Source organism: Nelumbo lutea, chromosome 2 (assembly GCF_056320005.1).
Source record: "Nelumbo lutea isolate HS-2025 chromosome 2, American lotus-T2T, whole genome shotgun sequence".
Classification (NCBI taxonomy): Eukaryota; Viridiplantae; Streptophyta; class Magnoliopsida; order Proteales; family Nelumbonaceae; genus Nelumbo; species Nelumbo lutea.
The window spans coordinates 58,425,292-58,452,636 of NC_142685.1; the positions used below are offsets into that span (position 1 = coordinate 58,425,292).

At 37.6% G+C, this 27,345-nt stretch overlaps 1 protein-coding gene across 4 annotated transcripts; it reads right to left on the minus strand.

Annotated features, from left to right (window-relative positions):
• Positions 1-9,257: 9,257 nt before the first annotated feature.
• On the minus strand, positions 9,258-24,754 carry LOC148870961 (protein BTR1-like). 4 transcript variants are annotated; one of them, XM_088969807.1, is made up of 8 exons: positions 24,260-24,754; positions 20,925-21,163; positions 20,522-20,628; positions 19,581-19,774; positions 11,809-11,861; positions 10,025-10,120; positions 9,881-9,942; positions 9,258-9,778 (listed from the first exon to the last, which is right to left on the minus strand). In XM_088969807.1, the coding sequence occupies exons 1-8, from the start codon at positions 24,339-24,341 to the stop codon at positions 9,691-9,693; spliced, it is 921 nt and encodes a 306-aa protein (XP_088825933.1). In that variant the 5' UTR covers positions 24,342-24,754; the 3' UTR covers positions 9,258-9,690. The 4 variants fall into 4 exon arrangements, with proteins under 4 accessions (XP_088825933.1, XP_088825931.1, XP_088825930.1 ...); XM_088969805.1 differs by having other exon boundaries at positions 11,809-11,924; XM_088969804.1 differs by having other exon boundaries at positions 11,809-11,924; positions 20,922-21,163; positions 24,260-24,732.
• Between the last annotated feature and the right edge of the window lie 2,591 nt (positions 24,755-27,345).

A 27,345-nucleotide genomic window follows, 5' to 3' on the forward strand; every position in this document is an offset into this window, starting at 1 on the left:
TAGAGTAAACACATATCCACTAGTGGAAGTACTATCTTTTGAATCTGAAATCCAATATGCATCAGTAAAGCCTTCTAAAACAGGAGGAAAATCTGAGTAATGTAATCCAAAGTTTATGGTTCCTTTTAAATATTTTAATAATCTTACTAAAGCTCCCCAATGTTCATTTCCGGGATTATGAGTACGTTGACTTAATTTTCCCATAGCTATATCTATGTCTAGTCTTGTACAATTCATTAAGTAGGATATAGATCCAATTATACTCGCATACTCCTTTTGTGAAACAGTTGTCCTACATGTTTCTTTTAGTGAATACTACAGTCAAGATGTATTTTAACCAGTTTACAGTCATAGTGTCCAAATTTCCTAAGAATACTTTCTACATAATGTGATTGGGAGAGAATAAAGTATCATTGTTCTTTATGGATTTTAATCCCCAAGATTACATCAGCCTCACCCAAGTCCTTGGTATCAAATTTGGACACTACAAATTGTTTCGTTTCTTTCACTACCTCTAGACTAGTTCCCATTATCAGCATATCATCAACATATAGACAGATCATGACTCCTTTATTATTTTCAAATTTGCTATAGACACATCTATCAAAATCATTTCTGCTATATCCATTAGTTACTAATACATTATCAAAATTTTCATGCCATTGTTTAGGAACTTGTTTTAAGCCATATAGAGACTTAATTAGTTTACATACTTTATTTTGTTGTCTTGGCATTATGAAGCCTTCAGGTTGCCTAATGTAAATTTCTTCCTTTAATTCTCCATTTAAGAAAGTTGTTTTCACATCCATTTGATGAACTATTAGTTTGTAAATGGATGTTATAGCAAACAAAACCCTGATTGTTGTTAATCTTGCAACTGGGGAGTAGGTGTCAAAGAAGTCTATACCTTTCTTTTGTCTGAACTCCTTAGCAACTAACCTGGCCTTGAATTTATCTATTGTGCCATCTGGTTTTAGTTTTTTCTTAAAAATCCACTTACAATCTAGTGCCTTAGTTTCAGGTGGGAGATCTACAAGTTACCACGTGTGATTAGTGACTAAGGAGTCTATTTCACTTTTTATGGCTTCTTTTCAAAATACTGCATCAGGTGAAGCTATAGCTTCCTGATAGGTTATTAGGTCTTTATTCACCAGAAATGTGAACATTCCATCACCCAAGTTTGTTTCTCTTCTTTGTCTTTTACTTCTTCTTAAATTTGGGTATTGCCTAAGTGAAGTACTAGTTTCTTGAGCATTCACTAGTTCTTGGTTTCTAACTTGGCTTTGGGAAGGTTCTCTATTTAATGTTTCTTTTCTCCAAGGGAAGATATGCTCAAAGAACTCTATATCTCGGAACTCTATTATTGTGTTACTTTCGACAACATTTTTAATTGTTTTAATCACAAGTAATCGATAAGTCGCACTGCTTTGTGCATAACCTATGAACACAGTCACAGTTTTTTTGTCCTAATTTCTTTCTTTTAGGTTCAGGTATTCCAACCTTTGCTAGGTAACCCCAAACCCTTAGATTGTTCAAACTAGGTTTTCTGTTATGCCAATGTTCAAAGGGAATTTGTCATTTCTTCTTAGGTGGTATTCTATTATATAAGTGACAAACCGTTAGGATTGCTTCCCCCACAAATTCAGAGGTGCACCTGAACTAATTAGCATTGCATTCATCATTTCTTTTAGTGTTTTGTCAAGTTTTTCTACAACTCCATTAGATTCAGGTTGATAGAGAGTTGTGGTTTCATGTATGATTCCATTTTATTCAAAGTATTTTCTAATGGTTTGTCCATCATACTCAGTTCCTCTATCTGTTCCAAGTCTTTTTATTTTATTTCCTAATTGATTTTCTACTTCAGTTTGTAGTTTATAAAAGTTTGATTAGCCTCATCTTTTGATCTAAGTATAACTATTTTTGCATATCTAGAGACGTCATCTATAAATGTTATATAATATATTTTTCCTCCTCTAGATTCATGACATTTAAGGTCTCCAAGATCACTATGTATAAGTTATAATAATTCAATTTCTCTTTGTACACTTTTAGGAGGTTTCTTAATAAATTTTGTTTCTACACATACTTGGCATTTTTCATCTGTAAAATTAATAGGAACATTCAAAACTCCTAATTTGCAAAAGCGTTTTAAATAAGGAGCACTACGATGTCCTAGTCTAGCATGCCAAATATCAAAAGATTCAACAATATAAACAGAAGAAGAAACAGTTTTATTCATAATAATATCAGAGATGTTCAGTACAAATAATCCACCAGCGTTGTACCATTTTCCAATAAATACATTATTTTTAGTCAACACGGCCTTGTCTACTTCAAATGTGAATTTTAGTTCTACTTTGTTGAGGAGTGCTCCCGATACCAAGTTCCGTCGGATCTCCGGCACATGTAGTACATCATTCAGCATTAGGATTTTTCTTGAAGCCAGTTTCAGGAGCACCTTTCCTTTGCCGATGACCTTCAAAGTTTGTGAGTTTCCCATGAAGACTTACTCTCCTTCAAATAGAGTTGTATACTCATAGAAGGAATTGTGGTCTCCACAGATGTGCTTGGTAGCACCAGTGTCCAATACCCACTCCTTCGGCTTATCAAGTAAGTTTACCTCAGTTACCACTGCTACGATAACATCCTCAGTCAAATTGACTTTTGGTTTCCCAGAGTCCTTCTTCCGGTACCAACAATCATTCTTGTAATGTTCGGGTTTGCCACATAACTAGCAATTCCCTTTTTTTTGTTTCTTGAATTTTTAACATTTTTCACATTCAAGTTCTTTTTGAATTTTGTAGTCTTTTCCTCCACCAGATTGGTTTTGGAAAACTGGTCATCATAAATAGCAATTCTCTTCCTCTTGTGTTTCATATTGGTCTTAAAATCATTTCATGTATGTGGCAGTTTCTCTATGAGAGAACCGACAATGATTCATCTGGCAGTACCATGGCTTCTTTTGCCAGTTCCCCCACAAAAACCTGAAACTCATCTATTTGAGCAAACACATCCATGTCTTCTTTCATAGTGAAGTGTAGGAAGTTGGCAATTACATATTTTTTGTTTCCAGCATTTTCTAGAACATACTTAGTGTCCAAAGCATTTCAAATTTCATAGGCATAAATGTAGGAAGAATAAACATTGTAAAGTTCATTGAACAAGCAGTTTAGGATATGGTTGGTGCAGAGGTGGTTTTCTGTAGTCCAATGTTCTGCAACAACAAAACGGGTCGATTCCTCTATGTTTAATTGGTTTGGTTCAGTCAAAGCGAAAGCTACCCCTAACTGTTCTAAGGCAAACAACAGGCATTGTCTCCAACGCTTGTAGTTGGTTCCATTGAAGGGTTCAATTTTAGAGAAATCAGGAACTATTGACAGTATTTGGTTCCTCATAAAGGGGTTAGCAGAGATAGGTTCCAAAATTCAGTTTTAAGAATGTTGTAAAATAGTAAAGAGAGAGCAAATGGAACTTATCGGTAATCGCTTTCCTTTGCTAATGTTGCATTGATTTGAAGTTGTTGTAAGAACTCGAAACTGGAAATTGCAGGAAGATAGAGGGTTGAGTCGTGCCACTTGGTCACTCTCCATAAAACCGTATTGCCCCCTACAGTGCAGCCGGGTGATCGCAAACCGGTATTCAAGATAAAACAGCCCACAGGCCACTGGTAGGCGTGCACTCGCTTACCAGACCTCTACGAACCACTAAAAGTCGATGCTTAGATTTCTCAGAGAAAAGAAAGTCAAAAATGGTGTGTCTACCTGACTGGATCAGCCAACACTCTTTTATAAAGTGCTCTTAGACCCGAATGCACCTATTCGAAGAGGCACAAGGAGGAAGAAGAGACACAAAAAAAGGAAAACAATTTATTTAAAAATTAAATTTGAAGAGACACGTACATCCGCACCCGCACCCCCAACCCGGCTCAGCGCGCACGTGTGAAAAGCACCCCCAACCCCCCTCACATGCATAGAATATCTATAGTCCTCTCCTACTATAGGTCCCTACCCATAGAGGGAGCAAAACTACAAACATACTCTACTCTCACTCCTTTCCCAAGCAATGTGGGACAATGAGTCATTCAATAGAGGAAATGACAAAAATAAAAGAGGGAGGAGAGAGATTCTTGTAAATTTGAATCTCCCTCCAATAGAATATATAGTTGTTCATTTATGTCTTGATACAATTAATTAGGAGATAAAAAGGAAATGTTCAAGAACTGGTGGAATGTTGGACTAGAATACTTAATTACTTATCCCACACTACTCTGATTGTTTAATTACTAACATAATGAACCTTATTGGTTCAAGATCATACACCAATTTTTGGGTTAAGGATTTAGGGTTAGGATTTCTAATTTAATATTCAAGGATTTAGAGTTTAGAATGTAAGGTTTAAGATTTAGGGTTTAATGGTTTAGAGATTTTAGGGGCTTAGGGTTTAAGAATTTGGATTTAGGGGTTAAACTGTTAAAGTTAAGGGTTTAGGAATTTAAGGTTTATATCTAAAAATCGAGTCCAGATCTCCTGCCCATGAAAATTCTGCCCACATAACATCACAATCACATATGGAGAATATCTCATCCTCCTACATAATATTATGTAGGGGGAGATAGTTCTCAATTCATGGGAATAATGCGTTGTGAATAGACGTGGGCAGAATTCTCGTGGCAGGAGATCCCGCGTCCTTAAAATCAGGAGGTGGTAGGATGAATTATTTCCTCCAACACGATAGGAGCCAATATTATAACCATGCACATTTGTTTAACAATCCTTTATCTGCAAAGTTGAAAGAAGTGCTGAACAAAAGGTGAACGAGTTTTTCGATTCAAATAACCAAAATTGGAAGCTTTAAATCTTAGACCATATCATCCACTGGATGTAACTCGTGCAATATAATCCTCCAGAAATATATATTTGAGAGAAGTAGGTGATGGGGATTTTCTTTCTAGCTAATTGAAGAGATGGGCTTCAGTTAGTCAGTGCAAATCCCCTTCGAACACCGTTCTTTCGAACAATCTTTACACCCTTGTAGTGGGAAACTGGGAAATATCTCTAATGCAAGGCCATAATTAAAGGCTGATCGAATCGGCCTTGCACTTGCACTGACTGAAGCAGAATCCGCTAATTGAACTCTATGCGTGTCAATCTAGTAAGGGCAACGGGTGGACCGCCACAAGAGTCGGGACTCAGGACTCAGGACTATATTTAGTCTGCGCCCCACATAATGCGTCCCACAGCAAATCCCAACTGTGTATTATAGGAATATTTTCTAATGATAAATACAGGAGATGTTTACCGTGCACATTGAAATGTGTTGTCAGATGTTTTTAGAACACGCTGGGTGGGGCGCAAATGTGAACTCCTATTCACTGTAATGGAGTCCACATACCATGAATTTCATTTTCAATAGCAATAAATAGACTCAAGTCATGAAGCCAATCGTCTGACAATCAAGTCTTAGAGGGAGACAATTTATTAAAGACAAAGGAGGTTTGCTGATCAGGGAGGAAGACAACGGAAGGCCTCTCATTGGATCGTGAGTTTGGGGGTCAGTTTTCTGAGGCTGGAATACGAATTTAAGGCTCAGTTTGGAATTAGTAGTATATAAATATAAATATATACAAAATAATATAAAATATAAGGTTTTATATTCCACATATTTGTATTTTTACTTCTTTCAAACTGAGCTTAAAGAAGAAAAAACTTGCAGATAGTGTTTTCTCTTTCCTGATTTATGTAGTTGTAGAGGGTCAACATATCCATGATTCTCTCTCTCTTGGAAGGATTCATTTCGAGCAACTGGGGTCAAGTTAGCCCTCCCAGCCCGAAATAGTGAAACAGGCTTGGATCTGTGTATGACCCATAAGCAAGGGTGTGGGGTAAAGACTAATCATAACCAAGATTCTTTTAATTCATCAAAAAACAAATAAAGAATTAATTGAACATACACAGGAAGCTTCAAAACAGCCCAAACTGTTTTGGAGGCCTTTTCCCCAGACTAATTTGATTGGGATGAAGTCAAATTAGGGTAAGGATTGAAAAATATGAACCTGGCTTAACTTCAAACTGGGTCAGGGTTGAGCCTCTGTAAACGATAACGTGCATGGCACATACACGTGGACCTCCTCTTTCTCCTCCTTCACCCTATAGACTCCTACCGGGCTGGTTAACAACAAGCCACTTTGGTCCCCGAGCTTTAAAATGTGACAAATCAGTAATCAAACTTTCAAAACGTGCCAATCCAATACTTATTGTTAACCAGCTCATTAGCCAGCTGTTAAGTGGCATTTGAAAATACACAAATGCCCTTCAAGTGTCATCTAATTCTCTTTATCAACCATCCAAACATTAACAAAAAAGTGAACAGTCCCAATTCCTTGCCTCTTCTGTTCATTTTTTATCAACATTTGAATGGTTGATAAAGAAAATTAGATGAAACTCAAAGGGCATTTGTGTCTTTTCAAATGTCACTTAACAGTTGGTTAACGGGCTGGTTAATGGCATATACTGGATTGGCACATTTTGAAAGTTTTGATACTAAACTACCAAAGTATAGGATACTAATCATGAATTTTCCCTAATATTAAAGTCAACTCTAATCTAATCAACAAAGCATAGGTATGGTAGAAATTAAGTGAGAAAAAATATTTCTAAAGAAAAAAAAAAACAGAAGTAAAGAAATTAGGCTTTGGGTTGGGTTAGGATTGAAGAATTCGAGATTAGATTATGTTGGACTTCAAGGTCAAGTTGGGTTAAGGTCATAGTTTAGGTTTGGTACTTAAGTATGGGGATTAGGGTTGCTATTAATCCAACCTAACCTGGACCCACTTGCGGCCCTAGGATTCATCTCTCCAAAGCTATGCATTGCATTGTAATTTGTAAAGCTGATGACAAGGGTATCCTGGTTTGTGTAGAAATTACTTTCACTGTAATCAAAGAAAAAATGAAGGAAATGTTCATGTGGACAGAAAATTGTTAAGTATGCTAATGACAAGGAAATGTTTTTAAACCTAAGAAATATATTTTGGCGATCTAATATTTAGGTCTAAAAATTTTGCAATTTCTTGTAAATTTTTTCTATTACTTTGTTAATATTTTATTATATTTTTTGTATTTTTGTTAATATTTTATTACATTTTTAGTATTTTTGTTAATGTAAATCAGATATACCCCATTTTGCTGAAACTCACGCAAAAAAATTTACATAATGAGAACCCCTTATATTTTAGGGGGAATGACGATTCAGCCCTGGGTCAGAATTTGTAGGCCCAAAATACTGTTGGGGTAGGTGCAACTTGGAATTGATGCCAATTGGGTGCATTGGTGCAAAGAGTGTGGGTTGTTGACACTTTGAATATTTATAGTTCTGCAGTGGAAATCAGAAATCTGTATTTGGCACATCCGTACTTTTCCATATATGTTATGTCAACAATTATTTCCATTAGCCTTATAAAGATCAGATAACCATTGATACTTTTCCAATGAAAGAAGTTTGATAACTAAGCCAAACTCGAACGCATGAGCTTTTGAGCTGAACTGAATTCAAAATTACTATTTTCATCTAAAACCCGAATTCGAACCCAAGCTGAGCTCAGATAGCCTTATATTCAATTTGACTTGGCTTGACTTAAATCCACCCCTAATTATAATATTAATACTAGGCTAAATAAATGCACCCAAAATGTATTCATATTTTGTTTCATTTACAATATACAAAACCAAGCAATAGAAAATAGATCAAGATTATTTCACATGAATTAGCATCAAGTCCAGGGAAAAAATCAGACAAGAAGTAAAAATAGCTAGGGATTCCTAAAATGAACAATTAAAATGGTTCAGCCATCGTGTTACGTATACTAATACTCATCTGAACTCATCCAAGCTATGTCCTGACCGAATGTGATGGGATATTTGGCCAAAAAATTAGTAGTTTTGATATTCATGGCGTTACAAACATCAGCGATGTCACCATTGATATGGATTGAAGGCCATAAAAATGAAAAAATGAAGCTTGGATTTGAAAATGATGCAACGAAGGACCAGAAGCTTAGGCACAACTGCAAACAGTTGAATGAAAATGACGATGGGGATTGTTATAAGAATTTGCTTAGTGGCTCTGTTGCTTTCATTAATGATTATTAATCCTCTGTTTGTGTAAGAGAGAAGCAGATCAGTGATGATTCATTACTAGTGGGTGACTGACCGCGGATTTTGAATTCAATTCCGTCATATTAAGATCCTTCAGTGAATCTATTGCCAAACAGATATGACATTCTGGAATTTACAGATATGACATTCTGGAATTTACAAGATGGCACTTAACGCATGCGTTCATTAAATGCGCATGGCTTATGGAATTGATCAAAAGTCAAAGCCCACTTTTTGAATCCTGTGGGCCTGGGGCCAATACTTTCAAAGTGTCAGGAACGGGCCAGATCAGGAACGACCCTGTGGACCCACCTATAATTTGCCCCCCATTAATCTAATTGTCTATATGTTTCTTAAACGGTTTTTAAGTCAACGGTTTGATTAATTAGTTCGAATGAGTAGCTTATTTTGATAAAAAACTAAACAAATTAAAATAAAAATGATCAAAAACCATTAAATAAATCGACAGTTCAATTGCCCGGATTAATAGGTTATTGACAAGTTCAACAGTTTTTTACCAAAGATCGAATTTGAAATAAAAGGGAACAGATTGCGTGAATGATTCCCAAGCTGAACGGTCTGACCGCCTAAATCAATGACTCTTTGAAAACATTGCTTTGAACCTTGCCTCAAGGGCCAGGGAAATACCACACTGCAAAAACTGAATTGAAACACAGATTGTAGGCTTTGTTTTCTCATTATATTAAAATAATAGAGTTAGTAGCAGGAGCAAGGAGCATCAGCATCTAACATAAAACCAAGACACCAACAGTTGAGCTCAAGCCCGTACCAAATCAATTACTGTGTTATTGATCAATATACAGTATTATTATATGAGAACAAACAAATCTCCAAATTCCAACAACACCCACGTCTTAAGACAGATTAAAATCACAAAAATCGCAACTTTTAGAGTTTTAGGCCATTATTCTTCAAAAACCTATTCATTTATGTAGAACATATTCATAAAGCCATCCAGCTATGCTCGGCTGGGTCATAAATGCTTATACAAAGCTTTACAAATTAGTGTGCTAGAGGACAAACCAGAACAAATTCTAGAATTTTTCTTTCTTTGCTGGGGTGGGGGTGGGGAGGAAGAGGGAGTGGTGGTCGAACATAAATCACTATAAAAATTTCCAAATTGTATACAGAAGAAATGTCCTAACAGTTACACTGGTTAAGAAAACTGGTTACAACAGCCTCCATTAAACATGAAACATAACGTTAATTGTAATCTCATCAAACTCGCCTTCCGTAACACATAAAGAGGTTTTTACCTACCCTAGACAGAAAATTCCACAAAGAATCAAACCTAAACAGGAAATCCAAACCTGGCCCAATTAAAACTCCTGCCCCTTAACTTTTTTAGCTTCCCTCACCATAGATTCCAAACTAATATCAGGAGTAAATAACACATGGGCACAATCCCCAAAGTCATTAATCTAAAAGAATCATAAGTAGGTCTAGTGTCCATGGAATGTATTCCCATCAAAAATAGAAGAGAAGAGTTGAAACTACTGGGCCTTGAAGGAAGCATCCATCATCTCGCAGCGGCAGAAGCAACCTTCTGCATAATCATGGCTTCAGCGGCACGTATTGCTCCCTGTGACCCTGTGATTGTCACTTTCCTGCCAAATAAGCAACGGGGAAACACAAATTAGACATTGTGTACCCACATATCGAACCATCAGAAAGTGGACTAAAGTATATTAAGAAGCCGCAGTCAATACCTGTCGGATGTGCCAGACAGAAAATCACCTCTGTCTGATATCTTTATTCTGGCACCACTGACCTGCAGAACAGCGTAGTTCTATATAGCACTCAACAAACTAATGAAGCAAAATGAAGACCATTTTATGCTACAAAAAGCAGACCTGACTAATTTCCATTATATTCTTTCCCCCACGACCAACAACAACTCCAATATGTTCATCTGCAACACCAATTGTCACAGAGTTGCCACGGTCTTCCTGGATCCACCAGAAGGCCTTTTTGTTAACCACTGATGAAATGGGGTTTCAAATCCATGAAGATGAAGCATGATTGTACAAAATTTTATATTAAACTAAATATTTGCAAAGAAAGTGAAAGTGTGAAACACCTGCAGGGCAATTAGCTTTATGGACCAAAAATATCATTAGAAGATCATTTTTTTATCAATAATCTTTAGAAGATCCTTTTTTTATCAATTATCATTAGAAGATCATTCACTCCTATTAATTGCATTTCAAGAGCTAAGATGATGTCAAATGATGATGGTTGTTATAAAGAATTGCAATGTTATATTGGTATCCAAAAAGACAAACGAATCTGACTTTAGATTGAGCAACAAAAAAGATGCAGATCCAGTCAAGCATGCTACAAGGTTTGTGTTCTCTTCTCTTAACCTTTTTCTTTTTTGGGTGGTGGTTCTGGTAGGAAAAAATTACAAGTACATTTTTGGCTTCCCCAAGAGAGTTGAACTAAATGAAGGTGGAAGGTATGAAGAAGTTAACCATGGAGTACTTTGCATTTTAGAAGCAATACTAGTTTATTGTTGTTCTTTTTTAGTAAGGTATTTTAGTGATGAAAAGGGGGAAAAGTTCAGGAGTTCAGTTTTATCTTTTTTTTTTTATGGAAGAAAAAACTGAGCTACACAAGACCAGGGGGGGGGTAGCTCTTCCCCTCAAATCAGCATCACGAGTTTTATCTTAATATAATATGTATATGATTCTATGGGACAAGTTTCTACTTTCTATAGAAATCTTAACTTTGCTAGATGGTAGATTATCAATTATAGCAATAAAGAGAGTTGAAAGATTTTCATGCACCAAAGAACATGAGCAAAAGGAGCAACACCCTTACAGGTTTTTTTGGAAAGGTAAAACAAGCAACAACCATACTGTTACCAAGCCAGCAAGTTCCCAAATTATTGTATTATTGTTAGCTGAATGCATCATCAACAGTTAAATGTCCGGTTCTTTTCAGCTTGGCAGGGTCAAAAAATAACTAAATACCAAGATCTTAGATGGAAAAATATATCCAACCTCAATAGTACAGTCTAATATAACAATAAATACCTCAATAACAAGATGCATACAGAATAACAGAATGATAAATTTCTCAAAGTAATAAGTTCCATCCAATATCTAGAATGTTGTGAAACATCAGTCAATATAATTAAAAGGAACCTTCTTTCAGCTCAACATAAACGTCCATTTCTCTGACGATGAACTTAGGATTTATCTACGTACATGGTATCCTTTCACTTTTCTTCTATATGCACAGCTTCTATCTCAACAACTTGCAGAAACAAGGATGGAAAACGAAAATGTTGAAACAACTTGAGACAAAATTTATTAAGTTCCAGTGTCTTGTACTTTTTAATCGGTCTACATCAGCACTTTGTAAGCCCAAACAATGAACTACTTCACTAAGCTGAGGTGAAGTGTCAAAATACAAATCAAGATGGCAGATTAGCTCTCAAAGTGGTTAACTTCAATAAATATTACTTGGAAAACAATGAGAGTGAAGAATAGATGAACAGTAACACAAATAGAAGTTAAGCATTTCTAAATTAAAACTGTAACCTAGTTGTAGACATGCTTGAGTAATACAATCTGTGTTAGCATCAAATCATTTGTTGCATAAATCTAAATCAACAGAGAATGGAACAAACCTTGCTATTCTGAAATTTTCCTCCTGCCACATTTGGTACTGCATTGTATGCTACTGTTCCAACAGAAGGAAGCAATTGTATATATGGAATACCATGAAAACTGGAGAAGTTAACACCTAAAGTTCAATTTGAAGAAAATTACTAAGCATGAATTTTCAGTATTGCATTTCCAATAGATAACAGAATATAAGTAACCAAATATAACTGTTCTATACAGCTATTAATGTTTCTTCCTCCATAAAAAAAAAAAAAAAAAAAAAAAAAAGATATGGCACCCTTCTACAGGTATCCAGTACAATAGGTTGTCGGTAATAAACATTAGGAAATACAGGTTAAAACCATGGAAATACATTCAAAATGATTATAAAGAAGATAAGGAAAAGAACCTAATGGACCTCTATTGTAAATACTACAAAACTAAGAAAGATCCATGTAGCACCCGGCTGACCCACAGGTAGAAGGGCCATTACCTAATGATGGTCCTATCTATCCAGGGTCTTGGAAGGAGTGAATTGAATACAACTCTAACATTTTGGCAATTCATTTGCACAAAATGGCTGCTCTCAGACTCAAATCCATGTTCTCACACTTGTCAGCCCAAGATTTTACCATAGCACCAAATTCACAGATCATTCTCACACTGGGCCCACATGCCAAGCATTCAATGCAAATTTACAGAGCACGCAATGCGGCCCATTATCAAAATCCATCATAGTTGATCATAGAGCTGATGTAAAATGATACAGATTAAGCCCAGTGGTTGGAATGATAAGAACATCCTTATGTTTAGCTTCTGCATGAGCTCACATAAGATTTTAATTAAGTGCATAAGTGCTAGAGTCTATTGAAGCAATTAACAAATACAAAATTAGAAAGATCAAAAGGGTTAAATTAAGAAATAGGCTTCTTAGAAAAGAAAATAGATATATCTCTACTACCTTTCAGTTCATCCAACTTTTCATCGTTAACTTCTATATTTAAGGTATTGATTCTCATCTCTCTCATTAACTCCTATATTTAACATTGTTTTTTTTTTTTCATCATTAAATTCCACTAAATAACTCTGTACGTCATAATTTAAATGGTACCAAAAAACCAATATATTTAAAACCAACCCAGAAAAGAAACTGTTTTTCTGTATGTGTTGTGGACCTTAAACTGTCCAGGTCAAATGCATCAACCCATGGCATCATAATTAAGGAAATATTAATGGAAGATAAAAACATAAAAAATACAAAAAAATGGTAGAAATTTTTGGACACGTATCTAATATTATTTATTCATCATATTAAACAAAAAATCATCATCATCATCTAAGCCTTGTCCGAACTATATGGGGTTGGCCACATGAATCTTGTTTAATCATTCCATTCTGTTCAGTGCCATCCATCATTAAATTATGGGTGGTTAAATCATTTCTTATTACCAACTGATGGTGGCTCTATTGGTAAGATCTCTGACTCATATGTAGCAGAGACCTGGGATCAAATCCTACTACCACCAAGGTTGGGGGGTTAAGGGGATGGGGATGGACTACCCCCCCCCCTGGTTGTGTAGCCCCATGAAGCAAAAGAAAAATCTTATTACTTCCACCCAAGTCCCTTTTCGTCTGCACCAAACTCTTCTAGACCTTTCAACTTGTATGATAAATAGGAATTGTTTTTGTTAAATATAAAAATGGAATACAAAAATCAAAAAAAGAGAATAAATATCTAACCCATGACCACACTAACCAGGTCAAATGGTTCAATGATTCAACCAGTTGGCTTCCCTGGTCAAAATGGACTCAGAATCCAGGTACCATGCCAATTCAATCACAATTCACAAGTTGAAAACATTGTTTTTATAGAGAACACTGATGTGGGCCCCACAGCTGTGGTTCCACTCTGTCCATAGGGTAGAATGTGCCCTACTCATCCTAGGGTTAGCTGATGGTCAATCTGTTATTCCAGTTGTTATTTATATTTCAGTTTTATATTGTTTTATGTGTTATGTAAAATACCAAGGGCAGATTTGTCCTTTCATGTAACTAGCATAACCTATAAATACTAAATAGAAGTGGCAGCGGTAGAACAATCAGATTCTGTCCTTCCTTTCAATTCTTGTGTTCTACTACTCTCTCTCTACTCTTTCTCCTCTCTCCTCTATACGTTTTTCTCCTTTTTCGAACCTGAAATCTATTAGGGTTCAAGGCTGATAGCAGTCTTGAACATCAACTTGGTATCAGAGCAAGGTTAGGGTTTCTCATGTGAGTCTAGTCCAGCCGACCACATGAGAATCCCCTAGGGCTGGAAGCTGAGAAAGTGGAGTTTGTGGACTGATTCTTGGAGATCGCTAGAGGGTTTAGCAGCTGTTGAAGACTTGTCAAGGTTGCAGAGTGTTGGTGATCAGGAATAATCAGAGAAGACTAGGGTTCGGGTAACCTTGGAAGGCAGCAAACAGTTTTTTCTTATTGGTCCTACACTGTTTTGATTGTGATTGGTAATCCAAGTGCTGTTTTTGAGACTTGACCAAGATGGAGTTTAAAAATCAAGCAGAAGGCAGTTTTGAGAACAACGGTTATGGTAGTGTTTCTGAGACAGGTGGTCAGATTACAACCGTAAAGTTTTATGGGTCAAACTATTTGGAATGGGCCCAATTAGTCGTGATGGCTATTGGGGGAAGAGGTAAATTAGGGTACCTCTTGGGAGATGTGAAAGAACCCCCCAAGGGAGACCCTACGTATACCAAGTGGATCCAAGAAAACTACTTGGTTATGACATGGTTGTGTAATTCTATGCAGCCTCATATTAGCCGAAATTACTTGTGGGCAAAGACAGTTAAGGAAATATGGGATGTTATGAAAGAAACTTATTCCCAACCCCTTAATGTTGCCAGAGCATATGAATTGAAATGTGAAGTGAAAAACCTTAAACAATGAGAGAAACCGATTTTAGTATACTTCTCTACCTTGCAGTCTTTGTGGCGTGAGATTGATCACTTAGAGACTCTTAAGTGGGAGAGTCCCAAAGATGCGCAGATATATAGAAGGCACGTCGAGACAAACCGAGTGTTTGAGTTTCTAGCGAGCCTAAATTCAGAGTATGATATTGTGCGGCAACAGATTTTGACTAGAGACAGTGTGACTCTCTCTCAGGCATATTCCTTAGTACATAGTGAAGAGACCAAAAGGAAAGTTATGATGCAACCTCAGCCTCTCACACCAGCCTTAGTAGCTGTCAAACCCAAATCAGGGGATGATTCAGAGAAGGACAGGAGAAAGGAAAACAAAAAGGATGTGATATGTGAACATTGTAAGAAACCCAAACATACAAAAGAAACATGTTGGAAACTGTATCCTCACTTGGTTCCAGAAAAGTTGAGAAGCAAGAAGGGCAATGCTCATGTGGCCGTGAACACTGATTCAGCATCCTCATCTGGCACAAGAGGAACACCTTTAGAGACCTTAGCTACAGTTCGGGCTGCCCTAATACAGTTAGAAAAGGAAGTTGGAAGTTCAACTCAGCCACCGCAGTCACCATCAGCTCCTACCACATCTGCCTTCGCACATTCAGGTACTCGAGCTTCAGCCTACCATGCCTCAGCTCCAGGTACTACTGAACCTTGTTGGGTAATAGATTCAGGTGCATCCGACCACATGACTAGCTTGCCTTCACTGTTTACCACTTACCATTTGTCTTTGGGTAGGGATAAAGTATCTATTGCTGATGGCTCCCTGATCCCTATTTCTGGGAAGGGTGACATCAAGTTATCAGATACTATCTCCCTGTCATTTGTTTTGCACGTTCCTAAGCATGATACTAATCTTCTTTCAGTCAGTAGTATTACCAAGCATATGAACTGCTCAGTAACCTTCTTCCCTCACCGATGTGTTTTTCGGGACTTGGAGATGAAGAAGGTGATTGGGACTGGCCGTGAGACGAATGGGATCTATCTGCTGGGGGAGAGGTCTCGTCAGGAAGAGTCAGTAGAGAAGATGTCTTTTGTTTCTCAGAGTGTGAGTTCGGCTATGCTTTGGCATAACCGATTGGGTCATGTGTCCTTTCGGTCTCTAAAGAGTCTGTTTCCTGCTTTATTTGAGTCTATTGAGTTGTCTCAGTTGTAGTGTGAAAGTTGTGAGTTTGCTAAACATTGTAGAAAGTCTTATTTATTGAGTAATAAAAGGAGTAATAATTCTTTTGATATTGTGCATACTGATGTTTGGGGGCCCTATCACATCCCTTCCATGGGTGGGTATAGATATTTCTTGTTATTTGTTGATGACCATACCCGTTTTTCTTGGGTTTATCTCATGCGTTCACGAGATGAGGTTCCTGCCCTGACCCAAAACTTTCACCAAATGATCCTAACCCAATTTGATGCCAAAATCAAAGTTCTTAGATCCGATAACGCAAAGGAATACTTTGCTAAACCATTGGCATCTTACCTTCTTAATCATGGGATTATACACCAAAGCTCTTGCCCTCATACACCTCAGCAGAATGGAGTTGCAGAAAGGAAGAATAGGCACATCTTGGAGGTGGCTAGAAATCTTATGTTTACCTCCAATGTCCCTATTCACTTCTGGGGTGATGCTATCCTCACGGCGGTATATCTTATTAATCGGGTTCCTTCCTGGGTACTTGATATGAGATCTCATTTTTCCCTTCTATACCCAAGTGAGGAGTTGTTTTCTATTCCCCTTAAAACATTCGGTTGTACCTGCTTTGTTCAACTTCTTGGACCCCATCACTCCAAATTCGAACCCAAGGCTTCCAAATGCATTTTCCTTGGTTATGCACAAACTCAAAAGGGTTATTGCTGCTATGATCTTGTCTCAGGGAGGGAGTTTGTCTCCACGGATGTCACTTTGTTTGAGGAGACACCCTATTATCCTCGGGTTTCTCCTCAGGGAGAGAGCAGTGAGAGTGGGGGTTTGAGTCTTTTTCTTCAGGGGGAGAGCAGTGAGAGTGGGGTTTGAGTCCTTTTCTTCAGGGGGAGAGCAATGAGAGTGGGGGTTTGAGTCTTTTTCTTCAGGGGGAGAGCAGTGAGAGTGGGGGTTTGAGTCCTTTTCTTCAGGGGGAGAGCAATGAGAGTGGGGCAGTTCCTTTACCTATTCCAGATGAGAGCTGGAATGGTGAGAGTATTCAGAGGGATCATGAGTTGAGGGTATATCACAGGCGATGCAGGCGGGTTGATCCCGGTCATCAGCAGTCCAAGCCAGCTCCAATCTCATCTGTAGCTCCAAGTCCAGGTATTACAGTCCCAAGGCCCACAGAGACTTCCTCTATTGTTGCCATTTCACCTCATGCAGATGACCTTGACCTTCCGATTGCCATCCGTAAAGGGAAACGACATTGTACCACATCTACAGCCCATTGTATTTCCTAGTTTTTATCCTATGATCGCCTATCTCCTACCTACAGGTCCTACTTTAGTTCCGTTGCCAATGTCCCTATTCCAAGAACAGTGCAAGAAGCCCTATCCGTCCCGGAATGGAAAGATGCAATGCAAGTTGAGATGAATGCCCTGTTGAAAAATAACACCTGGGAGCTAGTTGATCTGCCCAAAGGAAAGAAACCAGTTGGCTACAAATGGGTATTTACCATGAAGCACAATGCAGATGGATCCATTGAGAGGTATAAAGCTCGGTTAGTTGCAAAAGGGTTCACCTAGACTTATAGTATAGATTACTTGGAGACCTTTTCCCCGGTAGCCAAGATGACCACCATTCGAGTCCTATTATCCCTTGCAGCAAGTCACACTTGGCCTTTATACCAAATGGACGTGAAAAATGCTTTTCTGAATGGAGACCTGCAGGAATAGGTTTACATGCGTTTGCCTCCTGGATTCTATGATGCAAAAACATGTAAGAAGGTTTGCGGGCTCAACAAGGCTTTGTATGGTTTGAAACAGTCACCTAGGGCTTGGTTCGATAGATTCAGCTAGCCCTTGTGAAGTTCGGTTACGTACAGGCCCAGTCAGATCATACTCTATTCATCAAGAGGGTAGAGTCCTCCTTGACACTACTTGTAGTATATGTTGATGATATTGTGGTGACAGGGAATGATAGCCATGAGGTTGAGTCCCTTAAACAGCTCCATCAAGAATTTGAGGTGAAAGACCTTGGTGTACTTCGGTATTTTTTGGGTATTGAGGTTTCTAGATTCAAACAGGGGATCTTTATCTCTCAGAGGAAATATGTCCTAGATCTACTGGCAGAAACTGGAAAGTTAGGTGTTAAGCCTACGGATACACCCATTGAACAGAACCATAGGATTAGTGCACAGAGTGGGGAGCCTCTTGAAGACAAGGTTATGTTCCAGCGATTGGTAGGAAAACTCCTATATCTCTGCCTCACTCGGCCAGATATTACTTATGAAGTTAGTATTGTCAGCCAGTACATGCATTCTCCTAGATCTACACATCTTCTTGCTGCAAAAAGGATATTAGCATACTTGAAGAGATGCCCGGGTAGGGGTATACTGTTCAAGAACAATAACCACATGAAGGTGGAGGTCTATACGGATGCCGATTGGGCTAGGAGTGTTGATGACAGAAGGTCTACCTCAGGATATTGTGCTCTTGTGGGAGGTAATCTTGTCTCTTGGAGAAGTAAGAAACAAAGTGTTGTCTCCCGATCTAGTGCTGAAGCAGAATACAGGTCAATGGCTAACGGAGTGGCTGAAATCCTATGGCTGAGATCTCTACTTGAGGAGTTGGGTATTGAGTATGAGAAGCCCCTGATGCTGTATTGTGAAAATCAAGCAGCATGACAGAACCAAACATATTGAAGTTGACCGACATTTTGTACGAGAGAGGGTCTCATCTCAAGAAGTATGCCTCCCTTACATCACATCCAGTATGCAACTAGCAGATATGCCGTATCAAGAAAGAAGCTAGAGGTAGATCTATCCAAGTTGGGAATGATAAACATTAATTCACAACTTGAGGGGGAGTGTAGAGAACACTGATGTGGGCCCCACAGCTGTAGTTCCACTCTGTCCGTAGGGTAGAATGTGCCCTACTCATCATAGGGTTAGCTGATGGTCAATCTGTTATTCCAGTTGTTATTTATATTTCAGTTTTATATTGTTTTATGTGTTATGTAAATACCAAGGGCAGATTTGTCCTTTCATGTAACTAGCATAACCTATAAATACTAAATAGAAGTGGCGGCAGCAGAACATTCAGATTCTGTCCTTCCTTTCAATTCTTGTGTTCTACTGCTCTCTCTCTACTCTTTCTCCTCTCTCCTCTATACCTTTTTCTCCTTTTTCGAACCTGAAATCTATAGGGTTCAAGGCAGATAACAGTCTTGAACATCTACTGTTTTAAAAATCGATAGGAACCACATTTCCCACCAAGTGACGAGTCAGCAACTAAATCAATTAGGTCAAACAAGTTAAATTATGTTGTCATAAAGTAAATGATAAAATATAAAGAAAAAAGAAATTCCATAGTATTTTTATAATTGGGCCTGTTTATAACATTATATATTCATCATATTAAAACAAACATTTATTATAAGGCAACAAATCCACCACTACAGCATGCTTCAACTACTACTACCACCACCACCACCAAATTATTCCCCTAAAAGAACACTCGAAGTTGATGAGAAAAGAAGACAGCAACAACCCTCTATAGAGTAAGATAATAATTTAAATAACCACAAAGTCAAACATGTACAACATGCTCAAGTAATGCATGCAGTTAAGCATGCTGCTAGTAGTAAAAGGAAAATATGGATAGCAATATAGCATCATGCGAACTAATTTATAGAACCACACCTGTGTATGAAAATGGACCATTGGTTGATTGTGAATAATGAGCATCTTCAGTTAACTTGGACAAAACAAGATAGATTGCCCGAATTTGTTCCTCTAGAGACCCTGTCAGCGTCACTAGCCTATCATTCAATCCAATAAAATTGTGATCCTGCGGGGATATCTTGATTCCTGCCTGGGAATCTTCAATAAATGACCTGACAAAAGTCATGGGTGGGATATTAGTAGTTGTCAGTAATAAATTAGTGCTGCTGTAAGGGCTTCAATAATATAAAAAGCAGGTATGCTGCCTAGCCAGAAAAAGAAAATAGGGAACCAAGGCCTAATATTTGGTCCACATTAAAATAAATTTTAGTGTTTTTTTATCAATTAAATTTTAGTGTATTTCAATATCATCAGAAGGCACAAGCATTAGCCCAGAAATCATCTATCCTATTGTGCACCACTCCAATTAGCCAAATGTCTAGTTGAAGTTCCCTATCAGAACTCATATGTGTGATATATCATCAAGCAACTCGATAATAAATCAAACAAAAACCACCAGGCACTAAGCTTAAAAATATTGATAGTTTTTCATAATTGGAAATTTTATATTGAACTGCTATTTTTGTTCCTCCCACTTTCAACAGAGTCCAGACCTAGTAGGCAAACTCAGTGATCACACTTAGAAGAAATAAGTGGGTGAAACCCGTCCCACAAGCATGCCTCCCAACCAACCTGTGTAATGACTTAAACGTACTTGTGGGACAGGTCCACACATTGATTGTGTGTATACTCAATGTGCTCACCAATGTGCCTACTAGATCCAATCAATTTCAATCATATAAAATTGACTCAAAATATTCCTCATGAAGGTCTCTTCCAAAATCTGGAATTTCAAAACTTTGCAATGCAAGGTTGAACCACCACTAAATGTTACAAAGGAAAAAGCATAGGTGCTTTACTTTATGGTGGCTCCACCTTTCCCAATTATGCCACCACAAGAGCTATTTGGAACAATGAGCCTCACTTTTGACTTGGGATCAACATCATCACTATCTTCAGCTTGAACCTGACCAATACAAGAAAAAGTAGAACTTCAATTAAAATAAAAGGTAAAAAGACAAGCATATTTTTATGGCTAGCCTTTTTCTATAACCTTTTTCATCTTGCCCTCTGATTTCTTCAGCCTCAACATAGTATTTTCTACTGCTTCTTAAGTTTTGATAAAAGTTATTCATCAAAAAATTAAAAAAAAAGTTTTGATACAAGTTTTAAACATCATTAATGAACTCCACAGACACATACATGCACACAGAAGCACACAAACATGAAGATAATGGGGAAGAGTCATTCTGTACAGACTACCTCACTAAGCAATTTGGCCAGAACAAGTTCCATTGCCATGATTACATCATCAAATGCTCCAGATATCATGATTATTCTGTCAGATGTTCCTGGAAAAAATTCATGACTTCGTGACAATTGAATCCTTGCCCCAGACTGTGACTGAAATTCAGTAATTGTAGAGCCACCCTTTCCAATGATAGAACCAGCTGCCGCATTTGATGCAAGGAATCTAATATAGGTATTCTTCTCTTTATCATCTGAGAAGAGCAAAAATGAAAGATGATTGTGTATTTGGAAGAACAGAAATAAGAAGATATAAATTATATAATATGAATGTACATAATCTATACACAAGTCTATCTTATTCTCGCAGACAATAGAGATCAGAGATGGGGAGGTTGTGAAACAGACAAAAAAGTGCAATTAATCTATGTACACATCCTATAGTAAGTCATTTCCTTATTTATCAAACAGAGACATGAACCACGCAGAGAAGTGATCAATAATATCCTCCAAAAACTCCATTTAAAATAAAAAAAAGGTCAAGAAATGACAAAAAAATAGGCAAATAGATAATTAACTTCTCCTCATTGTCATGCACATCAAGTGCACGAGGAGATTTTTTTATAGGAAAAAGTGCATGAGTAGATTTCTTCTACATCTTTAACCCACATTGGAGAATATTACTTTTATCAACCTTATTGTGTCTTGATCTTTGACAGGGATGGGATTTTCTTGAAAAACATAGTGGGAAATTGGTTCAGAATTGATAAACTAAAAAAATTAAAGATCAAAAACAAAGAATGTTCTTCTAACCTTTTCTCCTAATGGAACTAAACAGTGACTGTATTAGCAAGGGATCATACCAAATTTAAGGTCAAAAGCCATGCTAACTCTGAACAAACACAATATGTAACTTCAAAACCTCCAAGAGAGTCTAAACACTTCCCAAGCAAGACCATAGACCATGTCCACCTCTACACACTCCCCCAATCCCAAAAGAGCCCAAATTACCCATACAACTACCATCAAAATCCATCTTTATTCCGTCATTGTTAGGTGGCCTCCACATTTCTTGGACCATGGCTCTCATGGAAAAAGAGGCAACTACCACTCCCCAATGTCTAATAATCTTATCTCCTGAATAGTCATTAAACAATGGCCTTAACCCAATGGACAACTTTTTTTTTATCAGCAAGAAAATTTTTATTTTATTAATTTAAAGAGAGATTAGTACAAAGTGATGAAAGGTGTGCCAATCCAAACAAATAAAGAAATTACAATGAAGCCCAAAAAAGTTGTTGTCTCATGACCCCCTGTTTAGCAAGGGTATCAGCCACCCCATTTGTAGTCCTTCTAACCCGCTTGAATTCAGCATTTAATTCCTTAGAAATATTTTCCACTTCCCTAAAGGCATTCCTGAATGTCCATGGAACACGACTGCTACATCTTGCCCATGAAATAACTATTTTAGAATTCTCTTCCACCTCCACCTGTCGATATCCCAATTGTTTTGCTAATCAAAGTCCTTGCAACAATACACACAATTCTGCTTACAGAGAATTTCTAACTCCAATAGGTCTTGAATATAAGGCCATCACCCTACCTTCAGAATTTCTGAAGACACCTATTCCTGCCAAACCCAAATTGCCCAATGACCTTTCATCAAGATTCAATTTAAGCTTGGTACCTTTTGGAGGTTTCCAATCCATGACAACTCTGTCTTTTTCTCAAGATGACAATGCCACCTCTTAGTATTTCATTCAATGAGAGGACCTAAAAGCTTTCCACCAACTTTACCCAATGTGCCACCTTAATCTTTATGCTGTCAATTACCTCTTTCATTGATCTACTTTTTTTCATTGAATATTCTCTCACTTCTTTCTTCCCAAATTACTGTTGCCTTTATTGATCTCCACACTATTCTCCCTCTTTTCTTCGGTTGTCTCAAAAAGTCAGGATTGAAGATATCAACCACATCTTGAGGGGGATCCTACCTGCAACCAAAGAGAGAACAAAAATGCATCCAAATGCAGTGCACAAAAGAACGAGAGAATAAGATATTAATAAACAAGATAAGGATTCACCAATAGCCCTGCACGGAAAGCACATATGAGGAGAGAGGCAAACATTAGGCCTTTTTCTCTACAACATATCACAAGTATTTATCTTACCAAGGAAAACTTCTCAGCAGAAAGCTTTAATCTTAGGTGGAATAGGCTTACTCCAAATTTCTTTAACTGGGAAGTCTACCCCTAGGGAGTTAGGTAGAGTGAGGCTACTGAAAAAGGAAGCACAGATGAACAAAACCATCAGGAGAGACTGACCAAATATTCCATAGGCTTACTCCAAACTTCTTTCAATCATGGCCTCCTTTGTCCTGCATTACTCCTTAAATATTTTGTCATTCCTCTCATCCCAAATATTCCATAGGATTGCTGCCTTTACGGGTCTCAACATTACTCCAAATTTCCATAAATTCCAACTCAAGTGAATAAGTAGAAGTTCGTAATAGTGAAAACAGAATCATTTCATGAAATGAAACTCTAAAACAAGCCATTGACAACCCTTTTAAAAACTCAACAAATAGCCAGCATGAAAAGCTATTTTCCATCTCTCAAGCCAGATGAGATAAAAGAGTGGCACAAAAATCTAGCTCCCACAGGCCGCATTTCTTTGTAATAAGATGGTGCATAATATGCCCACTTATTGCTAATTACAGCTCATATTTCTCAGAACCCACATGAGAAAGTGGAATTCATATTTACATTCCATTCATTAACGACGACACATGCTCTGCACAGATTAGGTTGATCCAAGACATTTAACACACTTCTATGCAAAGTAGCATGCCACATGCCGTAATTCCAAAATAAAATGTTTAGCCCGAATTCAAAAGCGTGACAAAATATTAGATTTCTAGTACACATTAAAAGACTTCCAATTCAAAAATATGAAATACGAGAGCCTGTCAATCCACATTCTTATCAAAGTGCACAGTCTTTATCTCAATAAAGTATAACACGACGAACAGGCATTTTCCAAATTCAATAACACCATACCAGTTTGAAACTCCAGGAATTCACATACCAAAATTGCCAACACGATACGAACAAACATCGGACCAGAGAATCAATTCTTTTAAATAAAGATGATTCAAAAGCAATGCAAACTTTTAGGGTTTAAGATAGACAAAGAAATTTGGTAAAAAAAAACAAGAACGAAATGTGAGAAATTTAAGTTGAAAAGTCAGAATACTGGGAAAAAACTAGATCAGAAGCAATAGATCTTATTAGTAGTGACAGAACAAGAGGAGTTGCCGGGAAAGTGGATGTGCTTCGTAGATATCTCACCTGAAGATGGGGACTTCGGCGGTGCGGATCGCTTGGGCGCGACCTCAGGAGAAGAAACGCAAGACGAGTCTGGCGATTCCATTCTCTTCCTTTTCTTCGTTTTTCCGCTTAACAGAGATAAAGAGATGAATCGCCTCTGAGAGAAAGGGAAAGAATCAGAGCAATCGCATTTTTCGAAAGGTTAATACGAAAGAAACAAGAGGCTAGAATGAGATATTTGTTCTATCTTTCAGAGAGAGAAAGAGAGAGAGAGAGAGAGAGAGAGGGGCGCGCGCGCGCGTTTGTTCAACGTCCAGCGTCTGTAGTAGTTTGGGTCGCTTTTTTGCTTGGGTTTGCAGCGTGAGCTCGTTGCCGAAGAACCCGCTTCTCGTATTAACAAACGTCGTTTGACATTAAAAATGTAGACAGAGAATACTTCTTCCTCTTCTCGTGTTCTCTGCTAGATCTTTCGTTATTTTTTATTAGTCCCTCTCTCTCTCTCTCTCTCTCTCTCTCTCTAACCCCGTTAGATTAGTTTCAAATTTTCAATGTCTTTCTCTGAACTTTCATGACCATTTTGCTCGTGTCATCTTTCAAATTACAGTTAACTGTTGGATAATTAACAGAGAAGTCAGGGGCAGAACCGGTCAATGTGTGAAAAAAATGTTTGTTCAACTCCCGCTCCCCATTTCCACACAAGGGCATGATGGGCTCTTAGTTGTCATTGGGCCCACCTACTCAAGCAAGATATAGTAGTTAATTAGTTAGCCTTTGATTGCTAGCAAATCATATCTCACTTAGTCTTCCCTTCTTGTGGGCTCAAAGTAGACCTGACGATCGGGTCGAGACGTTTTCGGGTCATTTTGGGCCGGATCAATTTTTGGGTTGGATCAGTAAAAGCTAGACTCTATCCCTAAATATTTAGATTAGAGTTCATCGATGGGTCAATCGTTCAATCGTTAAGGTTAATTGGTCTTTGATCAAATCAACAGCTTTTTTATCAAAAATGCATGTTTATTCATCTGATTCAAATGGTTTGAATGGTCCAACGATATGGGTTAACACAAGCTTGAAAATGTTGGTATTAGAATAGATGACCCACCAATAACCCGATCCAACTTCTACTTGGGGTAATTGCATAAGGACCCCATCCTTATTCGGGAGTTTTGCCAGGTCTAGCGCAAAGGATAAATTCCCATTAAACTAATAACCAAGGTGGGATCATGAATGGAAGTGGAATCATTGAAATAATGAAGTTGACTTGCTAAACTATGGGTCGGGTTGTTTTAGAGAGTTCTGACTTGGTGAAAGTGGGAGAGAATAGATGGCCTACCCACTACCCAGCTGTTTGTTAGCTTCTTCTCCATTAAAATAAAAGAGATTAAAGAGGGGTTTTGGTTGGTGTAGCGCTCTGTTTAACCCCTTTTTCTTTAATGTATAAAGCTTCAGGTTGGATTGCCTAATACAACATATGCTTTGACCTTAGAGAGCCTTCGGATATTATTTTAAACGTACAAATCTCTCATGCGTGGAGGTGGAGTTGTTAGAACATGTGATTACAGAGTTGTGTTTGTGGTACGGATTGACTTGGGAGGAGCCGTGGATTGGACCCAGCTCCGGTGCCGGCTGCCTGCCGGCAAAACAGCGGTGGAAGCATGGGTGAAGGTGAAACCACTTCAATGCGTGGGAATATGCTTAGACAGGAGGGCATTGAATATAAATATAAGGTAGGTTGCTAGCACATGGGACCTTGAGTGGAATTCGCGGTTGAGAGCTCTCAGTCAAAGGAGCCTGATTCGGGTTTGACTGATCTCCATATAGATTAGAGAGAGTATGAAGAAAGATTAAGATAGGCTTTGCTTCTATTTGGTGATGGAAAATGAGTTGAATGTGAAATGTCTCAAAATTTGTTGTTGGTTGTTGTTTAATTGGTACAAGTGGTGTCAAATTGAAATGCAATTTGAATTTGGTCTTTAGGCTTGGTTTATTTCCATTGTAAATCTTAATTACATACAAATTTTGCATCCTATTCAGTTTTGCATTTTTTTTTCATCAGGCTACACAACAGTGGTAAGTCCTTCCTGGATTTGATCCTAAGTCTTCTTGCAACTAGTCAAAGATGAGATTCTACCAACTGAGCCACCGTTAATTGGTATTTTGGAGGCATTCTTTTTTTTTTTTTTTTTTTTGGATTTTAAGAGAGAAAAAGTTAGTCAACTGGATTTTGGTTCCCATTGATCAAGAATTCTATATTCATTTTTCATATTTATGTGGGGACAAGGGGAAATTTATTTTCCTGTGTAATTGGGTAAATAATTTTTTCACATAGGGGGAAAGTTGCTAACACTTGAATGGGACAAAAATGCCTCTTTTAATAATGGATTTTTATGACTAAATTGGTCATTACCTTATTTATATAGGAAATAAAAGAACATGGGTAAATACCCTATCGAAAAGCGAACGGAGCCTTTGTATATGTTTGTTTATACTTATGATTTGCACTCCTTTTTGATATAAAATTAATTTATACTTTTTGTCTAATTTGTTCTCATGGCTGTGTAAATTATGCATCTCAAAAATTAATTCAGATTTCTTATTCACTTTTTCTACTCACACTTTACCCATCGTGAATAGCAGCCAACACATCTCACAATTCAATATGGTGATGTGTGGATGCAATTCACAGTAGATAGAGTGTGGGTACTGGGTAGAGAGTAGTGGGCAGGAAAATCTGGTTTGCTAAAAAACTAATGTAAATTTTGCACCACTTCCTCTTACCTTAAGGCTATGTTTGGTTTGAAGGAAAAGGTAGGGAAACTTGTACAGGGTTTGTATAGGTTTCCCTACCTTTCCCTACTTTTTCCTTCAAACCAAATGCATTCTAATTCTCTCTCATATAAAATGGGGACCACATTATCTTGCTTCCTACCTTACTCCCAAACAAATAATCCTCCTCCCACCTCCATTATCTTGTATATAAGGTGAGACCATACCATTTTTCTTTCTATTTTATTTTCACAAACAAACAAGATAATATCAAATCTGAATCAAAATCTAACAAGAATTTACACTAGCTTATTTGCACTTTCATGCATATACACCAATGC